Genomic DNA, 24063 nt, shown 5'->3' with positions numbered 1-24063 from the left:
AAAGGAGAGGCCTCAGCATAGCCAAAGGCTGGGACACAAGGGGCAGGAAGCTCACCCTGCAGGACTCCAGTCTCTAGAAGTCCCACCTGAGGACCAAGAGACCTCAGCCTTGTCCTGGCATCCCAGGTATCAGAGTGAGAGGGGAGGTTGACTCCCACTGGGTCTTGGAGGTGGTTACAAGTCACAATGACTTCCACACCCAGCCCCTTCGCCACTGGGAAGTGAGACTCTGTCTCTCATCTTTGAAAGGAGGCCAAAGTCCCTCCCACATGGGGTTCTGAGGACAGCCATTTAGTGTTCAACATGGTGCCTGGCACTGAGGAGCTTGGGAGAGCTTTGGGGGCAAAGGAAATGCAAATGGCTTTTGCATGTTTGAAGAGGTGTTCAACCTCGCCCAGGTGAGACTGAGTTAAAACTCAAGTGAGACTTGGCACTCAGGACTGGCAAAAATCAAAGGTTTGCTTCCACACTGCTGGGGTGCATGTGTGCCAGAGGCACACCCCCATGCTGTGGGTGCGGTGTAAGTTGGTAGCAGTTGAGCGTTTGCTACTCAAACTGCACATCCCATCCCTTAAAAAAAAACAAAATTGCTTCAAGAACTTGTCCTTCACGGGTGAGCAAAGACACAAGCGCAGGGCTATTCGGTGCTGGTTGTTTGTATCAGCAAAAGACCAGAAGTGACTGGAAGTCCACATACAGGGATTGCTTCAATAATTCGGTGTGGTTGTTCTTACTGTAGTCCTTGAGACTACATTCAGAAGGAAAAAAAGTCACTTGTCCAAGGTCACCAAGAATTAAACACAATCAGAATTTGAACCCAGGTCCTGCTGAACCAAAGGCCCTGCTCCTAACCACTGAGGCACATGTCCTGACCTAGTGAAGAGACCTTAGACCAGTCTACATGGCCGCAAATGCAGGGGTGAAACCTCCAGGTCAAGGGTGAGGGCTTCCTTCCTGCCACCCCGAAAAGGCCTGGCGGAAATAAGGGAGGGGGGAGGTTGGACAGACCTGGGACATTCCTAGGAATTAGCCTTACATCTCAGGCATTCCTGTTTGACAGCCAAGGTCCTGTGGAACTGGGTGGGGAAGTTTTCCACCTGCAGTTTCCAGCCAAGGGCAAGATGGAAACCCAGACACTCGGGTGTTCAAAAGTAGCACCTGCTGCCAATTTCATTTCCAGCAGCATTCTTGTCCGTGCACAGTCCTCCCACGACAGAACACCTAGCAAAGCTGGAAAAAATAAACGCATAAACAGCGTGTAAGGGAAGACCCAGAAACATCACTGGAGAGCTGAAAACCCGGCCCAGATGCCAATATCAACCATAAAAGGGGTTTGGGTGTTCGCTGCCCTGTATGGACAGAGCCCCTGAGCTGAGAACTCCAAGTGGGCACAGGCTGGGACTCCTAGAACCCCAGGTAGGAGCAAAGGCCAAAACCATCTAGAAGGGCTAGACTGCAAAATAGACCACCCGGGAGTCCCACAGACCGAGCCCCCAGCAGGCTTCCAGTTCCCACATCTGAGACTGCAAAACAATTGGTCAAAGAGTTGTCAGAAGACAGAACAGGATGCCAATGAGCTTCAGGTGCTAGTGTGTGTGACGGAAACTGTAAGACAAGATGCTGAAAATGAAAATGGAAAAGAAAGGATAAAAAACATGAAGGGCAAAACACTCAACACAAACCAGCTGATCTGAAAAAGAAACCAAGTACTCAGTGAGTTGGTGGTGGATAAACTGCACCCCGCAAAGTGCAAGGCAGAACTGAAGAACTCACCCCAGGTACGAAGTAAGTTCTACGAGACACCTAAAGATTCCAGAGGAGGGGAGGGGAAAATGAGAGAAGTAAATTGAGGAGAACGCCATTTTGGTTTTTCCATCCTTTTTAATGCTGCTCCTGGGAGTCAGGGAGCAGGGAGACAGATGGGCAGCCGGACCCATGGCAGTGAGTGTGAATTCAAGCATCCAGGACCTTCTGGTGACTAGAGCTCATTTACTGAGCAGACGGAAGGGGCCAGCCCCTCACTCCTTGAGGGAGAAGTGCATCTTGTCATTGATCATCTTGCGCTCCGGGTTGAGGCGCTTGAGAATCTGGGCGAGCACATTCACCGTCTGCTCGCTGCTCAGCCCCGTCTTCTTGGTCTGGAACTTCTTCAGCAGGTCCTTGGTGGTCATGGGCTTCCGTGTCAGGTAGCGGCGCACAGCGTCCTCAGTCACCTGCACGTCCCTGCGGAGCCCAGTGGAGATTGGGGAGATGAGTGGAAAGCCCTCCCTGCTAGCAACCCACATCCTGCCCCTGCTGTCCTCGCCAACTTACCCGCTGCTGGGGGTGGATTTCCCAGACTGGGGCTGAGGGGTGGACTTCCCAGACAGGCTCTGGGGCCCAGTGTCCAGCCGCAACCGCTTGGCTGCTGTTGTCTCATTCGTCCGCTTTCCTGTGGGAGCAGAGGCAGAGCCGAGTATTAGCACTGGGAGGCTGGATCTGTCAGGAGGACCCCAGGCTGGGTGGTGCCTGGATTATGGGTATGAGAGGCTCGGGGCCAGATAGGTGTCTCCCCCCTGACCTAGCCTCAGATCCTGACAGAAGAACAGAACCAAGAACAGAAACTAAAAGGTCATGCAGGGATAGGAAGGCCGCTCACCCTGCTCCAGCTTGCTGGCGGCAGCCCGAAGGGTGGAGGAGGTGTTGCCACTCTCTGTGCTGGGTGTGCCCGGCCGGCTGTTACCCCTCGAACTGCCCCCTGACGGCTTCCGCTCCCTCTTGGGGGGCGTCTTCTTTTTCTGCAAAGTTTAGGATTGGGGATATTGGTCTAGAAACAGACACCAAGGCCGACACCCCTCCCCCTGACCCTGGGGGCAGGGCCTTACAGCCATGAAGAGGGCTGAGGAGGCCTCACTGTCGATGTCACTCTCTTCTGAGCTGTCAGACTCATCACTGCTGTCTGTATGGGGCCAAAGCAGGGATGTCAGGACCACAGACACCTGTGCCCACCCCTCAGCTCCAGCTTAGACGAGGGGGTCTGGGAAGGAGCAGAGAGGGCCGAAGCCTTGAAAGCCAAGCCCACCTCTCCTCCGTTTCTTCTCTTGTGGTGTGGGTGCCTTCTTCTCCTCCTCCTCCTCCTTGTCCTCCTCAGGTGGCTTCTCTTCCTCACTCTCCTCGCTGCTTTCACTCTGCTCATCGACGCCCTTGGGGCCCTCCTCCTGCTGGATGACCTTGGGCTTGCCCTCCAGCTCTTCCTCAGAGCTGCTGTAAGACAGAGGGCAAGTGAGCACTTCCTCCAGGCTGGCCCAGGGTCTCACACGGGTCTCCTGCCTGCCTCACCTGGAGCCGTCAGACATGTAGTCCACCTCCTGGCCCTCGAAGTCCCCGTCGTCACTGTCCTCAAAGGCCTCATCATCCGACCCCTTCTTCTTCTTCTTCTTCCGGCCCGCCTTAGTTGTTGGCGCCTTCTTCTTAGCCTTCGGGGCTTTGCCACCTGGGGAAGCGGAGCACCCATCATGATTTGTATATTCGATGACCCTGGGACATCTCAGGGGTCCTTGACAATGGTGGGGGGGGGGGGTGTGCAGAGAGGGAGATGCCTCGGGCTAGACAATTCTTAGAGAAGGCAAAGGGCTTGCCCAGGAGTGCACTTCTCATGTGCAAACCAACCAATCCGGGATCTATCCCCCTGGCCATACCCTTTCTCTAATCTCACACTCAGGGCCACTGTCCCCTGCCCTATGCACCCTTGGACTCCAGAGCCCACTGGAATTACTCAAACTGGCAAACCCTAAGTGATCTCCCTGTTCTGCCTTGTCTTTCCCTTGGAAACTCCAATAAACAGTGTGGCCAAGTCTTCCCATCACTCACTTCTGCCTCCTCCCCACTCAGGTGCTTCCCCAAGTGGCCCTGCACGGCATGCTGTGCCTGCCTCTCATCTCCCGGTAAAAACTGCACCTAAACTCTTTTTTCAGTGGCATTAACCGTTCTGTGTTGTCACTCAGCCAGCTTTATAAAGACCAAGGCACAACTCAGGCAGTTGTGCCAACTACCCCAGCCACCAGGGCGGGGCTCTGCCCAAGCTCACCCTCCTCGCCACTGGCCTCGCTGTCATCAGATGACATCTCCAGGTCATCTTCTAGGTCATGGATACGCAGTTCGCTGGCCTTCTTGCGGCCACGCTTGTCCTTCTCTTCATCCTCCTCATCATGGTCCTGGTCCTTGAGCCGCCGCTGCTGCATGATGCTGAAGTGGTTCAAGACTTTGTTCCTCCTGTGGCCAGGGGTGGGGGTGCAGTGGGGTCTGACAACGGGCCTGGCTCCAGGGCCCTCCCCAGGAGCCTGGCGTCTTTCCTGCATCTCCCTAGGTATTCGCCAGAGAGGAACCCCAGACACGACTGAGGTGATAGGAGGGACGATCAGACCCCAGGAGACACACATACAGCATGAAACACCATGAAGTTGCACAGGGAGAGCTGACCCCAAGCCCCTCAAGAAGGTGTTGGTGTGGGGTTGGCATCCCAGCACCTCTCTCAGCTCAAGAGCAATCTCAGACCCACACCAAGACACATCATAATTAAAATGGCAAAGGTTAAAGATAATCTTAAAAGCATCTAGAGAAAGAGAGTTAGTTACCTACAAGGGAGCTCCCACCATAAGACTGTCAGCTGATCTCTCAACAGAAACATTTCAGGCTAGAAGGGATTGGCAAGAAATATTCAAAGTCATGAAAAGCAAGGACCTACAACCAAAACTACTTTACCCAGCAAGGCTATCATTTAAAATGAAAGGTGAAAGAGAGAGCTTCCCACACAAGAAAAAGCTAAAGGAGTTTATCACTACAAACCAGTATTAAAAGAAATGTTCAAGGGTCCTGAAAAAGAAAGAAGAAGAAGGAAGGAGGGAGAGGGCAGGGGAAGAAACAACAGAGGAACATAGTTGTAAAGAATAAAAATAAATGTGTACCTATCAGTAATCACTTTAGATGTAAATGTTGTAAATGCTCCAGTCAAAAGACATAGGGTAGCAGAAGGATGAGAAAACAAGGCCATGTATGTATATGCTGTCTACAACCGACTCACCTCAGAACAAAAGATACACACAGACTAAAAGCAAATGGAAATGAAAAAAGAAAGCTGGGGTAGTAATACTTATATCAGACAAAACAGACTTCAAAGCAAAGGCCATAACTAGACCAATCTCAGGCAAAACATCCGCAGTTGATCCAGCCACAGACCGCCTGCCTGGGGGAACCCAAGGCATCCAGGGACGCTGTGCCTGCTCTGCCAGTTTGTGCTTGGTCACCACCTCCTGAGCTCTCACAGGACCCTGTGCGTTCCTGATGGTTTGATGTCTGTCACCCCACTGGACTGGGAGCTCCCTGAGGGTCTAGTGGGCTCTGGCTTGGTCACCAATGAGTCCCTAGCGCCCAGTCGGGCACAAAGTTATGGTGACCTACCTCACTTCCAATTACCCTGGTTCCCTGCTGGGGAAGCTGGGAGACAGCACGGTCTGCATCCTCCCTCCCTCCTAGCCCCACCCGGGCTCACTCACCTCTCCCATTCCTCCTCGGCCTCCTCGGCAGTGAGGGTACGGTGCCGAGCCAACGGCGTGAAGTTGTACCAGTTGTGCACTGGGAAAGCCTCGAAGGCCCCATCAGGGCACTGGGTGAAGATATAGTAGGACGTGTTCTCTGTCACACCTCCCTTCTTTATACCTCTGAACCTGCAAAGAGCCGTGGTGACAGCCTGGCCAGAGGGACCAGCTCTGGCCCACCTACACCCCCGGCTTGGCCCCTCTACGGAGCTACCTGATTTCTCTGAGCAAAATCAGTCTGGGAGGCCCTGGGCTAGCCCTTGAACTGTCTGAGCCTTAATTTCCAAACCTGGAAAGCAGGGTCAATGCTCCCCACCCTGCAGAGCAGGCTCAGGGCTCCCCACATCGTATTCATCATGGTCCTTTCTGGAAGGAACATGTTGATTAGCCGTGAAGAGCTCAGGCCCTGCAGTCAGACCCCTCTGATGCACACCCAGACTCCTCCTTGGGCATGAACCACTGCCAGCCTCCTCCTGGCCTTCACCCTCACACTCTTCACCCACAAAAGCCCAGGCAGTCTTACAGACTGCCTGTTCCCTGCTTATCACCTTCAAGCTGGCCCCTTACTGTACAGGAACCAGGCAGATGCCTGCGCTTTCTGCATCCTGGCCCTTAGAGCTCCCATACAAGCACCAGCTCAGTTCATCTTTAAACATAAAACCCCATGCCCTGGCTGCATGGCTCAGTTGGTTGGAGTGTTTTCCCATAAACCAAAAGCTTTCGGGTTTGATTCCCGGTCAGGGCACGTATAAGACACAACTGATTAAAGTTTCTCTGTTGAAAATCAATAAGCATGTCCTCAGGTGAGGATTAAAAAATAGTAACACAGCCTTGACCAGTGTGGCTCAGTGGGTTGGACATTGTCCTGCAAACTGAAAGGTCCCTGGATGATTCCTGGTCAGGGTACCTGCCTGGTCCCCATCTGGGGGTGTGCAAGAGGCAACTGATTGATGTTTTTCTTGTATAACATCAATGTTTCTCTCCCTTTCTTTGTCTCTCCCTTCCCCTCTCTCTAAAAATAAGTAAATCTTTAAAAATAATAATAATAAAATAAAAATAAACCCTACAAGGGAGGACATGCTGTCACCCACACTGTGCATATGGGGCATACAAGTTCAGAGAGAGCACCCTGCGGAGTGAGAGCACATGGGAAGATGAGGGTAGGCACCTGCTGCCATCACTACCTACCTCCTGCCTGATTTGCCATTGACTCGGAGCAGCCAGGGCTGGTCCTCAGGCCGGAACTCCTTGAGGACAATGCCGTACTTCTTCCTCCGAGCCTCCTCCCGAAGTTTTCGGTTGAACTCACTGCCTGCACCTGACTCAGGCATCTCTTCTTCTTGGTAAATCTTCTTGTTGCTCAGGTCTCGCTCTAGTCGGGCCTGGGGGGACAGAGTAGGGGACGCAGGAAGTAAAACCCCTCATCAGGGTGCCTGTCTTTTGCTCAGGCTGTGCCCCTACCCCAAGACTACCCTGTATTCTCCCCAAGCTGAATTACAGACACTCCAAGCCAACTTCTTACTTGGCAAAAAAAAAAAAAGGTAGAAAGTTGGCACTTGGTGAGTGAAGGGATGTGAGCAAGCTTTGTAGTATGCCTATTTGTGCAGCTTTTTGAAAGTTTGAAATTGTTTCCAAATGAAAATTTTAAAACAGAAACAATAAAAAACAAACACACAAATAGCACTGGCTGGTGTGACACAGTGGACTAAGTGCCAGTCTGCGAACCAAACGGTCACTGGTTGGATTCCCAGTCAGGGCACATGCCTGGGTTGCAGGCCAGGTCACCAGTAGGGGGCGCACGAGAGGCAACCACACATCAATGTTTCCCTCTCCCTCCCTTCCCCTCTCTCTAAAAATAAATAAATAAAATCTTCTAAAAAAAAAACAAAACAAAAAAGTAAGATCATAGTGGTGGTAAAACAAAAACAACACTGAAAATAACCTGCTTGGAACTGGCCTTCTCTCTCTATACTTGACTCGACTGCCTATAGTCCAATCATTTCTCATCATTTCTCTGCTCCAAGCCCATCTTCACTCACTGGGACCAGAGCCTCCCCGCTCTCTGATTCACCTGCCCTTGGTGCCCCACAGCAGTGGGATCACTTTACAACATCCCTGTTTAAAACCCGTAATGGCTTCTGCTACAGACTGAATGTTTGTGCCTCCATCTCAAAATGCCTATGTTGAAACCTAACCCCCAGTGGGATGGTATCTGGGGGTGGGGCCTTTGGGAAGTGATTAGGTCATGAGGATGGAACCCTTATAAAAAAGGACCCCAGAAAAGTTCCCTTGTCCCTAGGACACATCAAGAAAACTGCTGTCTATGAGCCAGAAAGCAGGTCTCACCAGACACTGGACCTGCTGGTGCCTTGATCTTGGACTTCCAACCTCCTGAACTGGGAGCAATAAGTGCCTGTGATTTATGTGGCCTTCTCTTACAGAAGCCCCACTGGACTGAGACAGCCTCCAAAGCCCTTTCCAGAGCTTCTGACAATGGGGCTCTGAGACCATCTGTAGGGTGCAGCCTCCTCCCTTGCCCAGATAAATCTAGGCCAACAATGCCTGGCAGTGGGCACAGTCTCTAACTACTCTCCTTTCAAGAGAAGGCCTCCTGCAGGTCCTGACAAATTTTACTCAGAGCCCAGCAGCTCAGCCTGAACCTCAGTCACCATTTACCTCCACCAGGGTAACTCTGAGGAAACTAAGTCTTAGTTATTACTATTACAGCCACAGGGTCCACAATCAGGTTCTCAACCCCCTCAGAACAGGGACTTACCTGATTCCAAGTAGCGAAGTTGACTTTATCAGCCGCATTGAACGCCATGATGTTATATTTTTTGGTTGTATTTCTGGAACGGTCAGGAAGAGGCAGTGGTCAGTCAATCTATCATTCAACAAACCCCCCTGGGTTCAGCCCTTTGTAGCAGGCAACGCTGAGCTGAGGACCCTGGAAACACCCCAGAAGCTTCCAGTCTGTCAGGAAAGCCAGATGCATACTCCGAACCCCATGCAGAAACATGGACAAAGATTGAGGAGAATCAGGAACTCAGCCCTACGCAGGATCGGGGGCAATCAGTGAGTGCTTCTCGGAGGAGGAAAATAATGAAACTGGATTTGGGGATCAACAAGAATGTACCAGCAGAGTGCCAGCTTGGGAAAAGGCATTCCTGACAGGGGGAATGCTAGGCCACGGGCTGCATCGAACTCCGTATTAAGGTAGTCATTCATTCATCCGTTCAAAAAACAGTGACGCCCCCCAGAGGCCTCGGCTCAGCTCCAGGCCTGCCTTCAAGCCGCTGTCAATCTGGAGGGCGCGCTGGGCTCGTCTAAAGGCCCTTAAAGGTTTTAATCCCTTTTGAGGGGAGGCGGCAGTGGGAGGTGGGGTTAGAGACTTACTTGGGAACTCGAACGACATACTCAGTGACATTCTGGCTACAGGGGCCCTGCGGGAAGAGAGAGCAGGATTGTGAGTGAGGGCTGCAGAAGCCGTCGGGGCCCCTGAACACCACCTCATACTTACGAGGGCCGCCATGGGCAAGGGTCGGTGGTTCGGGTCTGGTCCAATCCGGGTCCTTTTCAGTCTCTCCTGAGGTCCACGACCGTCAGACCGGGTAAAGCTGCCCTCGCGTTGAAGGGTCTTTGACCTCGATCCAGAGTTCGCAAGTCCGAAAGGCCACCGATCCTAACTAAAGCAACTCGGAAGCGCCTCTGGGTCGGCCTGCACTCTCAGGGGCCGCTCCTACCCGTCTGCGCCTGCGCCTAACCTGGAAGCGAAGCTCTCCTGCGGGCCGCGTCCTGACGGCAGCCTCCTTCTCCGCCCCGGGCCCCTCACTGAGCCTTTCACGAGACTGAGCCAGTCCGAGTCTCAGCTAAATGTCTGCTAGCGCTCGCGCCTCCGACAACTACTTCACGCAGCGCGGATAATCTAAAGAGACGTGCAGACACGCCCTCCGCGACCGCAACTCACAAAGGCCGCGTGGCATCCTGGGAGGGGAGGGAGAAACTACCCCTCACAGACTCTTGAAGCCTTGGGCATGCGCCGCCCCACTCCGGAAGTGAGTTCCAGCAAGCCGCGTCACCATAGCAACCGAAGCCTCACTTGCGCTGATACCCCAAGGCTCCACCGGAATCTCTTTGGAGTTCGTTTCTTCTCCCTGCCGCGGGGGTTCTCCATCATTTTGCTAAAGGATTGGGCCAGGGACCCACGTGATGTTGAGCCGAGCCGGAAGGGGTCAGGACCTGAGTGGACGTGGAGCGAGACCACCCCACAGGCGGTGGCTGGATGCGCCTGTGCAAGTGCAAGCTGCTGCACATGGGCAGGCCCCTGAGGCCTCAGGAGAATGGTTAACATCGCAGGGGTGGCAGGTTTACTAAGGGGAAGGGAAGGAGGCTGTGAAGGGCAGGAGGGAGACACAGGTATCCCATCTCACTTGACCAGGTGTGCACACGCTCCTTGCCCACACCATAGTAATAAGCGTGCTCCCAGAGCAGCCATGCAGTTTTCCAGCTGAGTGCCTTCTGTGCTGGTTCAGGGTGCTCCACAATGACTGTGTCAAACCAGCATTCTGTTCTCTTGGAGATTACAATGTAGTTGAGAAGACAGTCTCAGGAAGTGGTGCCTACAATTCTGGAGATGTCACAAGAAAAGCACAGTGGCTCTGAGGGCTCAGGGAAGAGAGGAGGTTTAAAATGGGCCTTGCAGGATGCATAAGAGTTGGCTAAGCAGAGGAAGGGCAGAGGAAAGCAAGACACCAAAATTGCACCGTAAACTACAACACCCCATAGATGTGTCCTGTAGCTGTAGATATTAACTTACTCTTCACTCACTACTGTATGTCAGGAACTCTAAACTTCTAGAAATGCAAGGACAAGTGAGACAGAAATAGTCCTTGCCCTCATGTAGTACAGTGGCTGGGAGGCCAAAAAAAAAAAGGTAAACGGGAAGTCATCACTGATCACTGCCACTGCTGTGAGGAATCGGGGTCCCACACAGGGAATGATGGGTGAGCTTCGACCTGAAGGCAGTGAGGCAGGGATTTCCCAGACAGAGGGAACAGCAGTGGAGGGAATGAGCTGGCAAGCTCAAGGGACAGAAAGGAGGCCAGGAGGCTGCTGGGGCTGCACCAGAGTGAGGGAAGCAGGAGGTGGTATGGATGAGTCTGCCAGATGGGCAAGTCCCTGCCCCTATCTGACCTTCAGTTTCGTCAACTATAAAATGAGATGACAGTTATTGTGACACCTGAAGGAGATGCCACTTTCAAGGGACCTAGTCTGCTCAGGTGCACATTCTCTTCCACAGAACTCACAGCAGCACTAATGTTTGCCATGCCTGGATACAACCCTGGGCCTCGGTACGCACCCTCAGGTACCATCCTAGGGCAAAAGTGGGTATGCCAGCAGACCTGTGTCCAGTGTCCCCAAGGACATGCACTGAGCTGCGGACACAATCACATCAGTGCCTTTGACCTATAGACACCAACCCATCTCCTTCCCTGGGCACCCAAGACATCTTTCCCCCCGGATCATCTTTGTGATGGGCAGCCCAGGCTGTGGCAAAGGGACGCATGCCAGAACATGGCGACTAAGTATGAGTTCTACCTCGTGGGGCTGGGCCAGCTGCTGCCGCAGGATGCCCAATGCAGTACCCAGCAGGACTAGGAAATCCATGATACCCATGACAGCGTGCCCACAGTGAGAGTTCAGGGATGCAGGGGCAAAGGGAAGAAGGGAGTACATTAGGACAAACTTCCCAGAGAGGCCCTGTGGAAGCTGAGGAGCCTAGAAGGCTATAGCTCCCCACCTGGCCTCTGTTTTATTTCCCTGTGCCTCTGTGTCCTCATCTGTGAAATGGGAGAGCACCTGGACCCACAGCAGGAGTCTGTGGTAAAGGTCAGATGACATTCTTCAGTGCTTGGTGGATTGCCTGGCTCATAAAAAGGGCTCAATAAAATTAGCCAGTATTTATTATTCCCTTTGTAACCCTGGGCACATATATCATTGTCCCCTTCTCTGTACTGTTTCCTCCCCTGTAAAATGAAGGCCACCCCAGTAGGAACCTATAACGTGGTAGTGATGAGTAAATGAGACCCAGCCAGCCTGGCACATGGCAGACATGCATCCAGCACGTAGTCACTGTGCCCGCTCCTCAGAAGTGCTTCTGGAGGCTTCCAGGCATCACAGCAGGCTCAAACTCTTAGTATTGGGTGGGGCAGCTGCTCCCCAAATTCACCTGAGGTCCAGACTGAGGAAGAGAACTTGCCAAGGTGACTGCGTAGGTGAGGGCCCCTGGACACTGATCTACTCACCCCTTTTCTAGGGTATCATCCTAGCTCTGGTCAAAGAACATGCTGTCCTGCCCAGAGAGCTAGGCCGTCCTCATCAAGGGCTTCCCCTGGGGAGCTGAAGCAAGCCAAGGAGTTTGAGTTCATTGTGAGTGACCCAAAAGTGTGTGAGGGTGCGAGGCATGACACCATTCTTCCCTCACCACCATAGAGATCTGAGTGGGTGAGACTCGGGAGAGAGGAGATGACCAGAGGAAAAAGGAGTTTTGTATTATCAAAGGACGGTCTGGTTGTTGGAAGCATCTAGAACCTGTGTGAATAGCTAAAGAGCTCTATGAGGGCAGGGACAATGTCTCTAATATCTCCCTGCACAGTTCCTGCCCCTGAGTAGCAGGGGGTTTAGCAGCATCTCTGGGCCATACAGATGGAATACAATTCTTCACCTGTTTATTACACCACTTCTGTTTGCCCACCTCTATTCGTTCATCTATTTATTCCCCAGATAGTCTTTGGGAACAGGCCCTGTCCAGGGGAGTCCACGAGACAGACTCTGCTCTGTACCTGCTCTCAGGATGCCGACAGCTAGAGCAGTAAGTGACGGAACAAAAAATTACTGGTCACGGTCATTGCAGTGAGGAACGTAAGACAGAATGACGTCTGGGGGGATGCTATATCAGTTTGGGTAGTCCAGGTGGCCCCCATGAAGCAGGGACATTGGAGAGCTGAGTGATGATGGAGGAGCTAACCCATGCTGGGCAAGTTGGAGCGAATTTTTTCAGGTTATATTTTTATTCAGGTTATGAAAAGGCCCACCCAGGCACCTGAACATCGAGGACTGGAGCATTTGGAAATGGCAGAGCAGGAAAAGAGAAATTGAGGCAGGCTGTAGGCCTCCAGGCTTTTGCTGGATTCCAGTTGAAATGTCTTCAAGGCAGTCCAGGCTGAAATCAAAGGTTGCTGGGCCTGGACAGCTGCCCCCAGGGCACGTGGGGTCTCAAGTGCGGCCCTGCCCTTGGTTCACACCTCCATTGGAGCAGCTCTGGGCTTCTCTGCCCTCGTCAGCCCGAGCCAGCGGCTGCCCCAAAGTGGGCTCTCAGCCACACGTGCCAGATGAATAGGCTCCACAAGTGGCTGCAAAGTCTTGGAACAGAGGCTACAACTCCCAGCCTTTGGACCTCGTTTGATCCAATGATGTGTTCAGTTTGGACTCTATAGCTTTTGGTCATTTTTAAACTTTAAATTAGCGGCCCACTTTCAGAAATCAGATGCCACATCAAAAGTCTCAGCTTCCCTTGAAAAATCCCCTGACTTGGCAATGTGGGGCCTGCATGTCCCAATGGTAACAGCTGTGAACTGGTCCCAAGCATTTTTACCGAGCCCAGCTCAAGAACGATTCTCTCACTGTGAGCATCCCACTCTCTCATGGAGATCAGTGCTCTTTTGCCCAGGGCCGCACAATTCAGGTAGTGGACACAGGACTGGATTAAGAGTGTGACCTGGCCCTTGGTGGGTGTAGTACGTCAAAAAAATACAGAGGACACACCCCAGGATACTCTGCTCAGAGGTGGCGGGGAGGGCCAGCCAAGCCATCTGGAGCTGTGTAAACAGGTTGGACTAAAATGCCTAGCGTTAGGAAGTTCATTTATCTGGGTGGATATTTCTCTCAAAATTGTCACCTGCACTGGGGGACAAAAGATGATTTTAGGGGGTTCACAGAAGAACATTTAAAAATAATCATGTATTTAAAAAAACTTTTGCCCTGGCCACGTAGCTCAGTTGGTTGGAGCAATGTCCTGATACAACAAGATTGTGGGTTCGATCCCCGGTCAGGGCACATATGAGAAGCAACAAATGAGTATGTGAATAAATAAGTGGAACAACAAATCTATGTTTCTCTTTCTCTCTCTCAAATCAATAAATAAAAATGTTTAAAAGAGAATGGCTCCCTAGTTTCTAGGCCAACTTTAAAATAAAGTAAAATAAAATAAAATAAAATAAAATAATAAAAATAATTATCAATTACAGCTTCACAGGACATTGCCAAGACATTAGAAAGTTTCTGTTGTACCTGACCCCCACGAGCAGCATCAGACTCGACCTCCATTTAGTGTCAAAAGCAGGGTATTAGCATTGTTACATATTTGTTTTACCGTTACCTCCAAGGCAATGACATTCACTTTCCACTTACCTACGTGATATCATTGCTTTAAAAAAATTAAGCAGAAAAAGGAAGTTCATGGAATTAAAAGTCTAAAGTAACAGTGCTGGCAGTGAAACGCCAGCAAACCTTTGCCCCCAAAGCCTGGGGCAGCTCAGAAGCACAGGAGACCCTGAAGGCGCTCACCACCGGGAGAGAGAAGAGCTGTGGCAAGTGTGTGTGCTGTGCTCCCTCGAGTGGGAAAGCCAGCAAGGACATCTTTGGTATTTTTGTGATGCCAGATTTTAAACAGAACTTGAACAGGCTCAGGACTCCACGTACCCAGATCAAACCATTACGGAGGTTTGGCCACACTTGCTTTATCTGTGCCAGAATGTCTTGTTATGACTGCTGATTATGTTCTGAAGCACATCCCAGATCCCGTTATGGGCGCTTCCTCATCCAATCACTGCCAAGATAATGGACATTAATTCCTTGAGACCATTAGATGTCCAGTCTTTACTTGCATTTTCCCAGAGTCTGAAAAATGTCGCTTTGTTTCCTAGCTAGTTACATTTAGGAGTAAAACCAGATCCATGCATTGCCAGGTCTTTCCTCATCCAAGGTAGGCTGTTCTCCCTGCTTGCTGCCCTTGACCCGCTGAAAATCTGGGGCACTTACCTGTACAACACCTCATGTCTGGGATTTGTCCCTGTACCTCCTTCCTTTGAGCACTGTTCTCCTTGTCTCCTTCCAGCCCTTGTCTGAACTGTGTGCCGAAAGTTAACTACAAGTGCACTTAGATTTAGGTTCAATACGTTTTGCACTTTTTTAAATCCACAAATATTTGAGTATACATTTTCTCTATTTTAAAGATTTTATTTATTTTCAGAGAGAGGGGCAGGGAGGGAGAAAGGGAGAGAAACATCGATGTGAAAGAGAAACATCAGTTGGCTGCCTCTCACATGCTCCCAGCCCGGGACCTGGCCTGCAACCCAGGCATGTGCCCAGACTGGGAATTGAACAGGCGACCTTTCAGTTCCCAGGCTAGCTCCCAACCCACTGAGCCACATCAGCCGGGGCAGTATATATTTTCTACAAGATGACTTTTATAAAATTGCAGCACTTCCATTGTCACACCTTAATGTCATCAGATAACCAATCAACATTCAGATTTCCTGAACATCTCAAAACCTTTTTCTTTTCACATCTTGTTTTAATCCGGATTTAAGTAAGGTTGACCCACTGCAATTGGTTGCTGTCTGACTTTCCTTTTCACCTGTAGGCACTCTTTCCACCTCTGTTGCTTCTGTTTCCTGGCAGTTTTATTTATTGAAGAAGCTAGCTCTCTGGTTCTCCTTATTTTGCATAGTGTGGATTTTGTTAATAGCAAAGTTAGTTTTTTCTACCATGTTCTTCTCTCTGTATTTCCCGTAAGTTGGTAGTGTGCCTATCGTCCGGTCCAGGACTCAGATTGTTTTTTTTTTCAAGGGCACTGTAGGTGTTGATGTGAACTTCCACCAGGTGGCACACATGCTTAGTTGTCTCTTTGCCATAGCTGGTTTGGTGTTTGAATGTGTTCAAATGTGTTAAGAGGCGTCAGGTCCCTGAATGTTTACCGGGACCCAGGAGGACTTTAGAAAGTGGGGGAAACCAATGTTGCATTTGCACAGTTTTCTTCCTTTCCCTCCCTCCCTCCCTCCCTTCCTTTCTTCCTTCCTTCCTTCTTCTCTCTCTCTCTTTCTTTCTAACAATAATACCTTAATTACATGAGCTGAGATAGGAAGGAGGAGAGTTCGTTTGCCTTTCTGGGCCTTGGTTTTCCTCAGCTAGAATGCCAGCTCCTTGCCCTCTAGCTCGTGGCCATCTGCTCGGCCACATTGGCCTGGTCTTGGACCCATGCCTACTGGGACTGCTCCTCTAGAAGGCAGCTGATTGTGGCATTCTTTGTCCTTACCTCATATTTATTCTGAATTTTCTTTGATCTTTTTGTTCCAAAATGTCTTCCTCCCCAGGAGCCAGCTTGGCCCTCTTCTTGCAGCCCAGGGGCAGTGCCTAGTGGGATTCGAACCACTGTCAGTATGGTGAGCTGGCAGCAAGCACGATGCAATTTGTTCCCAGGGTCTTGGTGCAGGCCACTTCATCATTGAATGCATTGTAGACAATATCGACAATCCTTGTTTTGCACGTACAACACTTGGCGCCCTAAGAGCAGTTGCCCATGTCCAGCCTTGAAGCATGTTGACTCTGCATGCAGACAGTGTGCATGTGCTGGGAGTCAATCTTAGTGCTGGCAACAGGGCGTCCCAGGTCATTTTTCCCCTTCACCTGGGCTGGGGGTGAGTACTTTATCTCGCTCCGAGCCTTGCGGCACTTGTGCCAGTTATCCTCAGAGATGCCCGGGACTCGGTGCTGTAAAGGGCCAGAATTCTTCTTCTGTCCAATTCTGACGCTGCAGGGCTGTGATGCTCTCTGCTCCTTAGTGGTCTGCTTCCTGGTCTGCTTGCTGGTGCATGGATCAGTGTGAGTTTGGTGCAGAGTGCTGTGATTATTTTCAGGAGGCTCTTTCATGCCTGTTGTAACTTGAATTTCGCACCCCCAATCCATATGTTGAGGTTCTAGCCCCCAAAACCTCAGAATGTGACTCTATTTTAAGACAGGGTTTTTAAGGAGATGATTAAGTGAGAAGAAGTCATTTAAATGGTCACCAATCCAATCTGACTGGTGTCCTTAAAAGAAGAGATCGGGACACAGACATGCACAGAGGGAAGACCACTGCGGACCCAGGGAGGAGACGGCCATCCACAGGCCAAGGAGAGAGGCTTCAGGGGAAATTGAGCCAGCAGACAACTTGACTTTGGACTTCCAGCCTCCAGAACTGTGAGGAAATAGAATTTCTGTGTCTTAGTTACCCAGTCTGTGATACTCAGCTGTGATAGTCCGAAGCGATCTACAGGGTCAGATAGTGACTGCTGTGAAAGGCCCACCAGCCTCTTATCTCCTGGTTTTATAGCTTTTTTTTTCCTAGTCGCTTTTTTTACAGTTGATTAGCTGGAATTCTTCCCTAAAGAAGAAATTTCCATTCATGACAAGGGCTATTTGGTTACCTTGAAATATGGTTCCTACCAAACAGGTGGCATAAAGGCTTCCATTCCCTTTAATGGCTGATTTTCAGCCCCAGGTGTTGGCGTCCCAGTTCCCACCAGTGGGGACAAGTTTTGTTATTCCATTTTCCTTTGCTTTGTCCTCTCTCGTCATTGTAAGCTCCTGGGTCTTTGTGTATTTAATGTGTGTCAATCAACCACAGTCCTTTCTTGGTGATGGTGCTCAAGTTGTCACATCTTTGACCAAGAGGAGCCCCTTCACACTGTCACTTGTGTCCTTTTCAACAAAAAGAACAAAAGTTGTTTTAAAAATTGCTTTCTGACACAGACTTCCACCCCCTCCTTTCCCATTTCCCGCCCAGTCCTGGAATGGGCCCTTTCTCCAAGGAGCACTTGCTCACTGGTGTCCCATCTGGGTGCAGAGGTGGTCTCTGCTGCCGGGCTGTCATTGTTTCCAGGCTTTTCCAGGGGACAGAGCCAGGAAACACACATTTTTGAAAGGGGAAAAAAACAACACCACAAGTTCATACTGTTATTTCCAGCTCACACTTAACATCACAACGTTTTTACTTCTCTTTTCCCTTTCCCTAAAAATTGTTTCCTAATACCACAAACATATTCATTTGCATAATCCCAGTAGATGTAAAGCAGTTTCCAAATAATATATCAATACTAACAACTAAGAATAAAACTATCAAGGCCAGGACCGGGTATACTGCTCAGTTGGTTGCAGAGTCATGCAGGTAAGTCAAGGTTGAGGGTTCTATCTCTGGTTGGGACACATACAAGAATCAACCAGTGAATGTATAAATAAGTGGAACAACAAATCGATATTTCTCTTTCTCCTTCTCTCTCTCTGTCTCTGTCTCTCTCCCTTCCTCTCTCTAAAATCAATAAATTAAAAAATTAAATAAAAAAGAAAACAACTACAGAGGAAGATTTTTTTATTTGCAGCGCTGGTTTTCCTACTATCTTATTATGGGCATACTATAAAATACTAGGTCTCTTGGAAAAATTATTTTCTCTATGTAGTTGTGGCATGGCGTTGATACACAGTTGGGTACATTTGTTTTAGTTTGGTTTTTGATATTTAAGGATTGCTTTTTAGAATTTGTAAATTATTTAATGATTTCAAAGTCAAAGCCACATAAAAAGTTATATCCAGTGAAAGCTCATTACCACACATTCCTGTCCACCACCTGCCCCGAACTGTGCCCTCTTTCACCATCAACAACCACTTTCCTTAGTTTGGTTTGTCCTCTGATGTTTTCTTTTGCAAATATAAGGGTGTGTATGCCCCTCATTCTCACACAAAACTAACACTCTATGAATATTAGTCTTTATTTTTATTTTTATTTCTTAAAAATTTTTAATATATTTTATCAATTATGCTATTACAGTTGTCCCATTTCCCCCTTCACTCCCCTCTGCCCTGCACACCCCCTCCCACCCACATTCCCCCCTTTAGTTCATGTCCATGTGTCATAAGTTCTTTAGCTTCTACACTTCCCATACTATTCTTACTCTCCCCCTGTCTATTTTCTACCTACCATCTATGCTACTTATTCTCCGTACCTTTTCCCCTTCTCTCCTCCTCCCACTCCCCTCTTGTTAGCCCTCCATGTGATCTCCATTTCTGTGGTTCTGTTCCTGTTCTAGTTGTTTGCTTAGTTTGTTTTTGTTTTTGTTTTAGGTGTGGTTGTTAATAATTGTGAGTTTGCTGTCATTTTACTGGACATGTTTTTTATCTTCTTTTTCTTAGATAAGTCCCTTTAACATTTCACATAATAAGAGCTTGGTGATGATGAACTCCTTTAACTTGACCTTATCTGAGAAGCACTTTACCTGCCCTTCCATTCTAAATGGACCTACATCCAAGCTTTGCTGGATAGAGCAATCTTAGATGTAGGTCCTTGCCTTTCATGACTTGTAATACTTCTTTCCAGCCCCTTCTTGCCTGTAAGGTCTCTTTTGAAAAATAAGCTGACAGTCTGATGGGAACTCTTTTGTAGGTAACTGCCTCCTTGTCTCTTGCTGCTTCTAGAACTCTCTCCTTAGTTTTAATCTTGGGTAATCTAATTATGATGTGCCTTGGTGTGTTCCTCCTTGGGTTCAACTTCTTTGGGACTCTGAGCTTCCTGGACTTCCTGGAAGTCTATTTCCTTTGCCAGCTTGGGGAAGTTCTCCTTTATTATTTGTTCAGATAACTTTTCCACTTGTTGCTCTTCCTCTTCTCCTTCTGGTGCCCCTATAATTCGGGTGTTGGAACTTTTCAAGATGTCCTGGAGGTTCCTAAGCCTCTCCTCATTTTTTTTGAATTCTTGTTTCTTCATTATTTTCTGATAGGATGTTTCTTTCTTCCTTCTTGTCCACTCCATTGATCTGAGTCCTAGTTTCCTTCCCATCACCATTGGTTTCCTGTACATTTTCCTTTATTTCACTCAGCATAGGCTTCATTTTTTCATGTAATTTGTGACAAAATTCAACCAATTCTGTGAGCATCCTGATTACCATGCTTTGAACTGTGCATCTGATAGGTTGGCTATCCCTTTGTTAGTTGTATTTTTTCTGGAGCTTTGATCTGTTCTTCCATTTGGGCCTTTTTGTCTTGATGTGCTCGTTATGTACTAAGGGGAGGAGCCTTAGGTGTTCACCAGGGCAGGGCAATCCAGTCCCTGGGTTGTGATGCTCTCCATGGGGCAGGGGTCGAGAGGGAACAATGGTGCTTGCTCCGCTCTCTGCCAGATTTCAGTCACTTCCCCAAGCAAATTGGGCCCTTCTGGTGCTGATTCCCGGGTGGGTGGGTTTGTGTACGTTCTAGGACCCTGTGGGTCTCTCCAACAAACTCTCTTGTGAGGCTGGGAGTCCCTCCCAGCACCTCAACCCCCACAGGTATTTTCAACTGGTGTTTTGAGGCTTTATTTCCCTGCGCTGGGACCCTGGGTTGCATGGTCTGTCTCACTCCCCAGTTTCGCCTGGTTCATCTGCGTGTGAATGTGGGACTGCCCAGTCCTCCAGCCACCTTGTGCTCTGCACCCTTCTACAATCCACCGCCTCGCTGGGTGTGCCCAGTGCTGCCCTGCTCGCCCAGGGTCCGCCAGCCGCTGCTCTTTTTGCCATGACCTGGCCAACCAACTCCACCCCTCCTACTGGTCTGAATGAGTCTACTTTAACTCCTTGGTTGTGGGACTTCCATACAGTTCAATTTTATGTCAGTACTGGTTATTTTTTGTTTCTAAACTGTTGCTGTTCCTATTTTGGTCATGTGAGGAGGCACAGTGCGTCTACCTATGCCTCCATCTTGGCCAGAATTCTTTAAAATTTTTTTATTTGATTTGAGAGATTGATTTGTTGTTACACTTATTTGTGTATTTATTGGTTGTTTCTTATATGTGATCTGACCAGGGATCGAACCCTAAATCTTGGCCATATCAGGATGACGCTCTAACCAACTGAGCTGCCTGGCCAAAGCTAGTCTTTATTTTATTTAACCCTTAAAGTATACTCCAAAAATCTTGTATCAGCATCAAGAGGTCTTCCATGTTCCTTTTTACAACAGTATCCCACTGTGTGGCTGTGCCATTGTTCATTCAGCTGATCTCCCAGGGGCACTAAGTTGTTGGACAACTTAATGATGACAGTAAGTTGTTTGCAGTCTTTTGCCGCTATAAACAATGTCATACCTTTGGGTGTCGCTTGATATTTTTGCTAGTACCTCTAGGATAGACTCTTAGAAGTGGGGTTGCTGGTTTAAAAAGAAATGCATAGGTCATTTTGCTGCTTATCACCTCACTCTTCATTCTGCATTGCCACCACCAATAAATAATAGTACCCATTTCCTCACAGCCAACAATAGAGAATGCTGCCAAATTTTTGGATGTTTGTCAGCCTGCTTAGGTGTAAAGTGGTATTTTGATGTAGTTTTAAATGGGCATTTCTCACTTATTATGTGAGGTTGAGCATCTTCCCAAAGTTAATGTTCATGTCTTTTGTGCACTCTTACATCCTTTGTTTTTTCCCCCTAATAGAGTGCTGGTCTTCTTGATTTCCAGGAACTCTTTGTATATTAGGGTTATTAACTCTTTGTGATATGTTTGCAAAAACTCCCCCCTGCCAGTTCGTCAGTTATCTTTTGAGTTGGCTTTATTCTTTCACCATGCAAAAACCACCTTAAATTTTTGTCAACTTTACCAATATTTTGTGTTTCTTTTGGACTTTGAGACATAATTGTTTTTCCTCCTAATCCTAGATTTATAAGGGAATTCCTTTATGGTTTATTTAGTGCTTGCGTGATATTATTTCTTACATTTATCTCTGATCCATTCTGGAACTTATCCTAGTTTTCAGAATGAGGTGAGGAATCAATTTGATCTTTTTCCAAATTGCGATCCAGCTGCCCCATTATTTATTTAAGAGTCTGTCCATCCTCCATTGATTGACATGCCCATCTAGCCATGCACCACCTTTCCATATTCACTTGGGTCTGCTTCCCAACTTTTCATTCTGTCCCGGGAAGGGGTTTGGTTTTCCCTTGTACACTGCCGTTTGAATGATGGTGGCTTTCTGAGCTTTTAATATCAGCTAGGGTTGAATGCTCCTCTCCCTCCCTAGGTTCTTCTGGTCACTCCTGCTTGTTTTTGCATACGAATGTTAGAAGCAACTCAACTCAACTCAAAAATATCTTATCACATTTGGACAACATCACAATTATAAACTAATTTAAGAACTCTCGGCTCCTTTTATAATAGAGTCTTCCTGTCCAGGAACATTTCTATCTTCCTTTTGTTTAGTCTCCTGTGTCACTTAGGAAAGTTTTATTCAAGGTTCCCTTGATTATCACGAAGACTCTTCATACTTTTGGGAAAGTTTGGCCTATTTTATATTTTATTTTTGTTGTTGTTTTAGATGGGGTCCTCTTTCCTAACTGGGGATTTTTGTGTACATGTTGGTTGCTGACTTCTGTGTGTCAGGGCTACATCCTGTTACTTTACCAAACTCTTTTTCTGTACTAGTTTATCTTAGTTTTGCATTTTCCAGAAATATAATCACATCATCTGCAAACAAACATGCTTTTACCTGCTTATTTCAAATTTATATTTGTCAAATTGTTTTTTTTTAATATCTTGTTTTAGTTAATCCTCTTGTACCTTACCAAGTTCATAGTAGCAAGTGGGCAATTTTGCCTTGTTCTTAACATTAGTGGGAAAGCAAGTTTCCATTAAGTAAGGTGCTGGCTGAGGATATATTTATCAATTCCTACTATTTATTTCAAATGATAAGACAAAGTTTACTTAGAAAGTTACAGAGGTAGTAGAAGTGAGCCAGCTGGGCTGTTGTAAGCTCACCAAACAAGTTACAGAAGCAAAAGGGCCCTTGGTGCTCAGGAGAAAGAAAGGCAAAGGTAACTTGCCTGGAGGAAGGAGAGGGGGAGGGAAAGGCATGTGCGGTGCTCAGGAGAGGGAGGAGGCTCCCCTACCGTATTACTTAGTTTTAATCTGGAATGCGTGCTGAATTTTGTCAACTGTCCTTTCTGAGTTTACGAAGATAATGATGACTTTTTCCTAAGATATTACAATAAATTGAATTAAACCATCCTTGCTTTCCTGGAATGAATCCCACTCGGTTTTATTTTTTAATATGCTTTTGGATTCTATTTTATAAGCAAATTCTGGAGAACTAGGAGGAGGTGGAGCTTCCTTCCAGTGGGTGGCTATTGTGATTCAGTAAAGTCTCCCTGCAGTGGGGCCATCAAGGAGGATAGGCCACTGGTGTGGGCAGTAGTGAGCTGGGGACTCTCGTGCCTTTCCCAGTGAGTGTGTGGGCAAGATGCCAAGTGAAGATTGCTGAAGTTGTATCTTAAAAGGTATATTTCAATCTAAATTCCCATCAGCGAGGACTAATTATTGAATGTCCATACAGAATACTATGTAGTGATTAGAAAGAATTAGGAATCTCCTTATGAGTGAATGTGGAATCATCCCTAGTTATATGGAGTGAATGAAAGTCAAGAGCAAATCAGTCTTCACTTTTTATATCAAAAAGAAAAAAAAAAGGGAAAAGAATACCAGAGCTGGATTTGCTTGCATGTTTTATGCCCAAAATAGCTACAGGAGGAGACACAAGAAACAATACTTGGTCACCTCCAGGAAGGATAAAACTGAGTGGCTAGGGACAGTGAGGAATGCTTCACTTTTTCCTGTTTGTGTCGTTTGGCTTATGAGTTCTACCAGTGTCCTGCTTATCCAAAAAAATAAGTAAGACAAAAACTTGAAACTATAAAAATAAAAAGGACCTAAGGGACCTGATTATTCCGTATTGACCTGTACAGTAGCCCCTTTTCTGGGTGCCTGGGTGGGCCAGGCCAACACTGTCACGGTGTTTGCTCCATGGAGACAATGGTCCCAAGAGTGCCAGGCCAGAGCCAGGGCCAGGTGGAACATCAGGTGGCTGATGGTGTGTTGGCTGAACGCCTGGGGATGCGCTACACCCTGTGTGAGCCCATCTTCACCTTCTACTAGCAGAACCTCCTCCTAAATGTACAGGCTTGCTGCTCACTGCCCTGGCCTCCAGAGGGCAGATCCAGCTTAAAAGAGCACAGGAGCCACGCTGTGGCAGAGTCTCTCCAGGTCTCAGTCGATCTGTGTACATCTGGGGAATTCCATTTCCTCCATTAAGCAGTACAGGTGCAGGCTACAGCCTCCCAGCTATGACGTTTATGGTCAGAGTGATTAGCTCCAAAACTGCAAAAATAAATACATTTTAGAACATAATGACATAACATGAGATTGATAACTGGTCAACCACAGCTCGAGTCAAAGCTATACAGATTCTCTAGGTGTAAAAAGGGGATCACTTAATTCACAAAGCAACCCATGCAATTCCTATACTTTTCATTGTTATGAAGATGGTGAACTTCAGTGATGTTCCCATCACTGAGGGTAGGAACATGACATTAGGCTAGAGGGACA

At 48.2% G+C, this 24063-nt stretch overlaps 1 protein-coding gene and 1 pseudogene across 2 annotated transcripts; both read right to left on the bottom strand.

Moving 5' to 3' along the window:
* Nucleotides 1-1861: 1861 nt before the first annotated feature.
* On the bottom strand, nucleotides 1862-9575 carry GTF2F1 (general transcription factor IIF subunit 1). Of its 2 annotated transcripts, none has more exons than XM_045831846.1 (12): nucleotides 9094-9575; nucleotides 8970-9016; nucleotides 8350-8422; nucleotides 6762-6955; nucleotides 5532-5702; nucleotides 4067-4251; nucleotides 3319-3472; nucleotides 3062-3240; nucleotides 2865-2938; nucleotides 2639-2777; nucleotides 2314-2431; nucleotides 1862-2223 (listed from the first exon to the last, which is right to left on the bottom strand). In XM_045831846.1, the coding sequence occupies exons 1-12, from the start codon at nucleotides 9103-9105 to the stop codon at nucleotides 2019-2021; spliced, it is 1551 nt and encodes a 516-aa protein (XP_045687802.1). In that variant the 5' UTR covers nucleotides 9106-9575; the 3' UTR covers nucleotides 1862-2018. The 2 variants fall into 2 exon arrangements, with proteins under 2 accessions (XP_045687802.1, XP_045687801.1); XM_045831845.1 differs by having other exon boundaries at nucleotides 3062-3243; nucleotides 9094-9574.
* Nucleotides 9576-10934: 1359 nt separating this feature from the next.
* Nucleotides 10935-16562, bottom strand: LOC123813901 (annotated as a pseudogene).
* Between the last annotated feature and the right edge of the window lie 7501 nt (nucleotides 16563-24063).

The sequence above is a fragment of the Phyllostomus hastatus genome, unplaced genomic scaffold (genome assembly GCF_019186645.2).
Source record: "Phyllostomus hastatus isolate PE091 unplaced genomic scaffold, TTU_PhHast_1.1 phas_contig_159, whole genome shotgun sequence".
Classification (NCBI taxonomy): domain Eukaryota; kingdom Metazoa; phylum Chordata; class Mammalia; order Chiroptera; family Phyllostomidae; genus Phyllostomus; species Phyllostomus hastatus.
This window is presented reverse-complemented; position numbering and strand designations above follow the sequence as displayed.

Coding starts and splice junctions, on each gene's coding strand:
- GTF2F1 (XM_045831845.1), bottom strand. Junction 8,423..8,969: donor TATGTCGTTCGAGTTCCCAA/GTAAGTCTCTAA, acceptor TGACCGTTCCAG/AAATACAACCAAAAAATATA. Junction 3,473..4,066: donor CGAGGCCAGTGGCGAGGAGG/GTGAGCTTGGGC, acceptor CCGCTTCCCCAG/GTGGCAAAGCCCCGAAGGCT.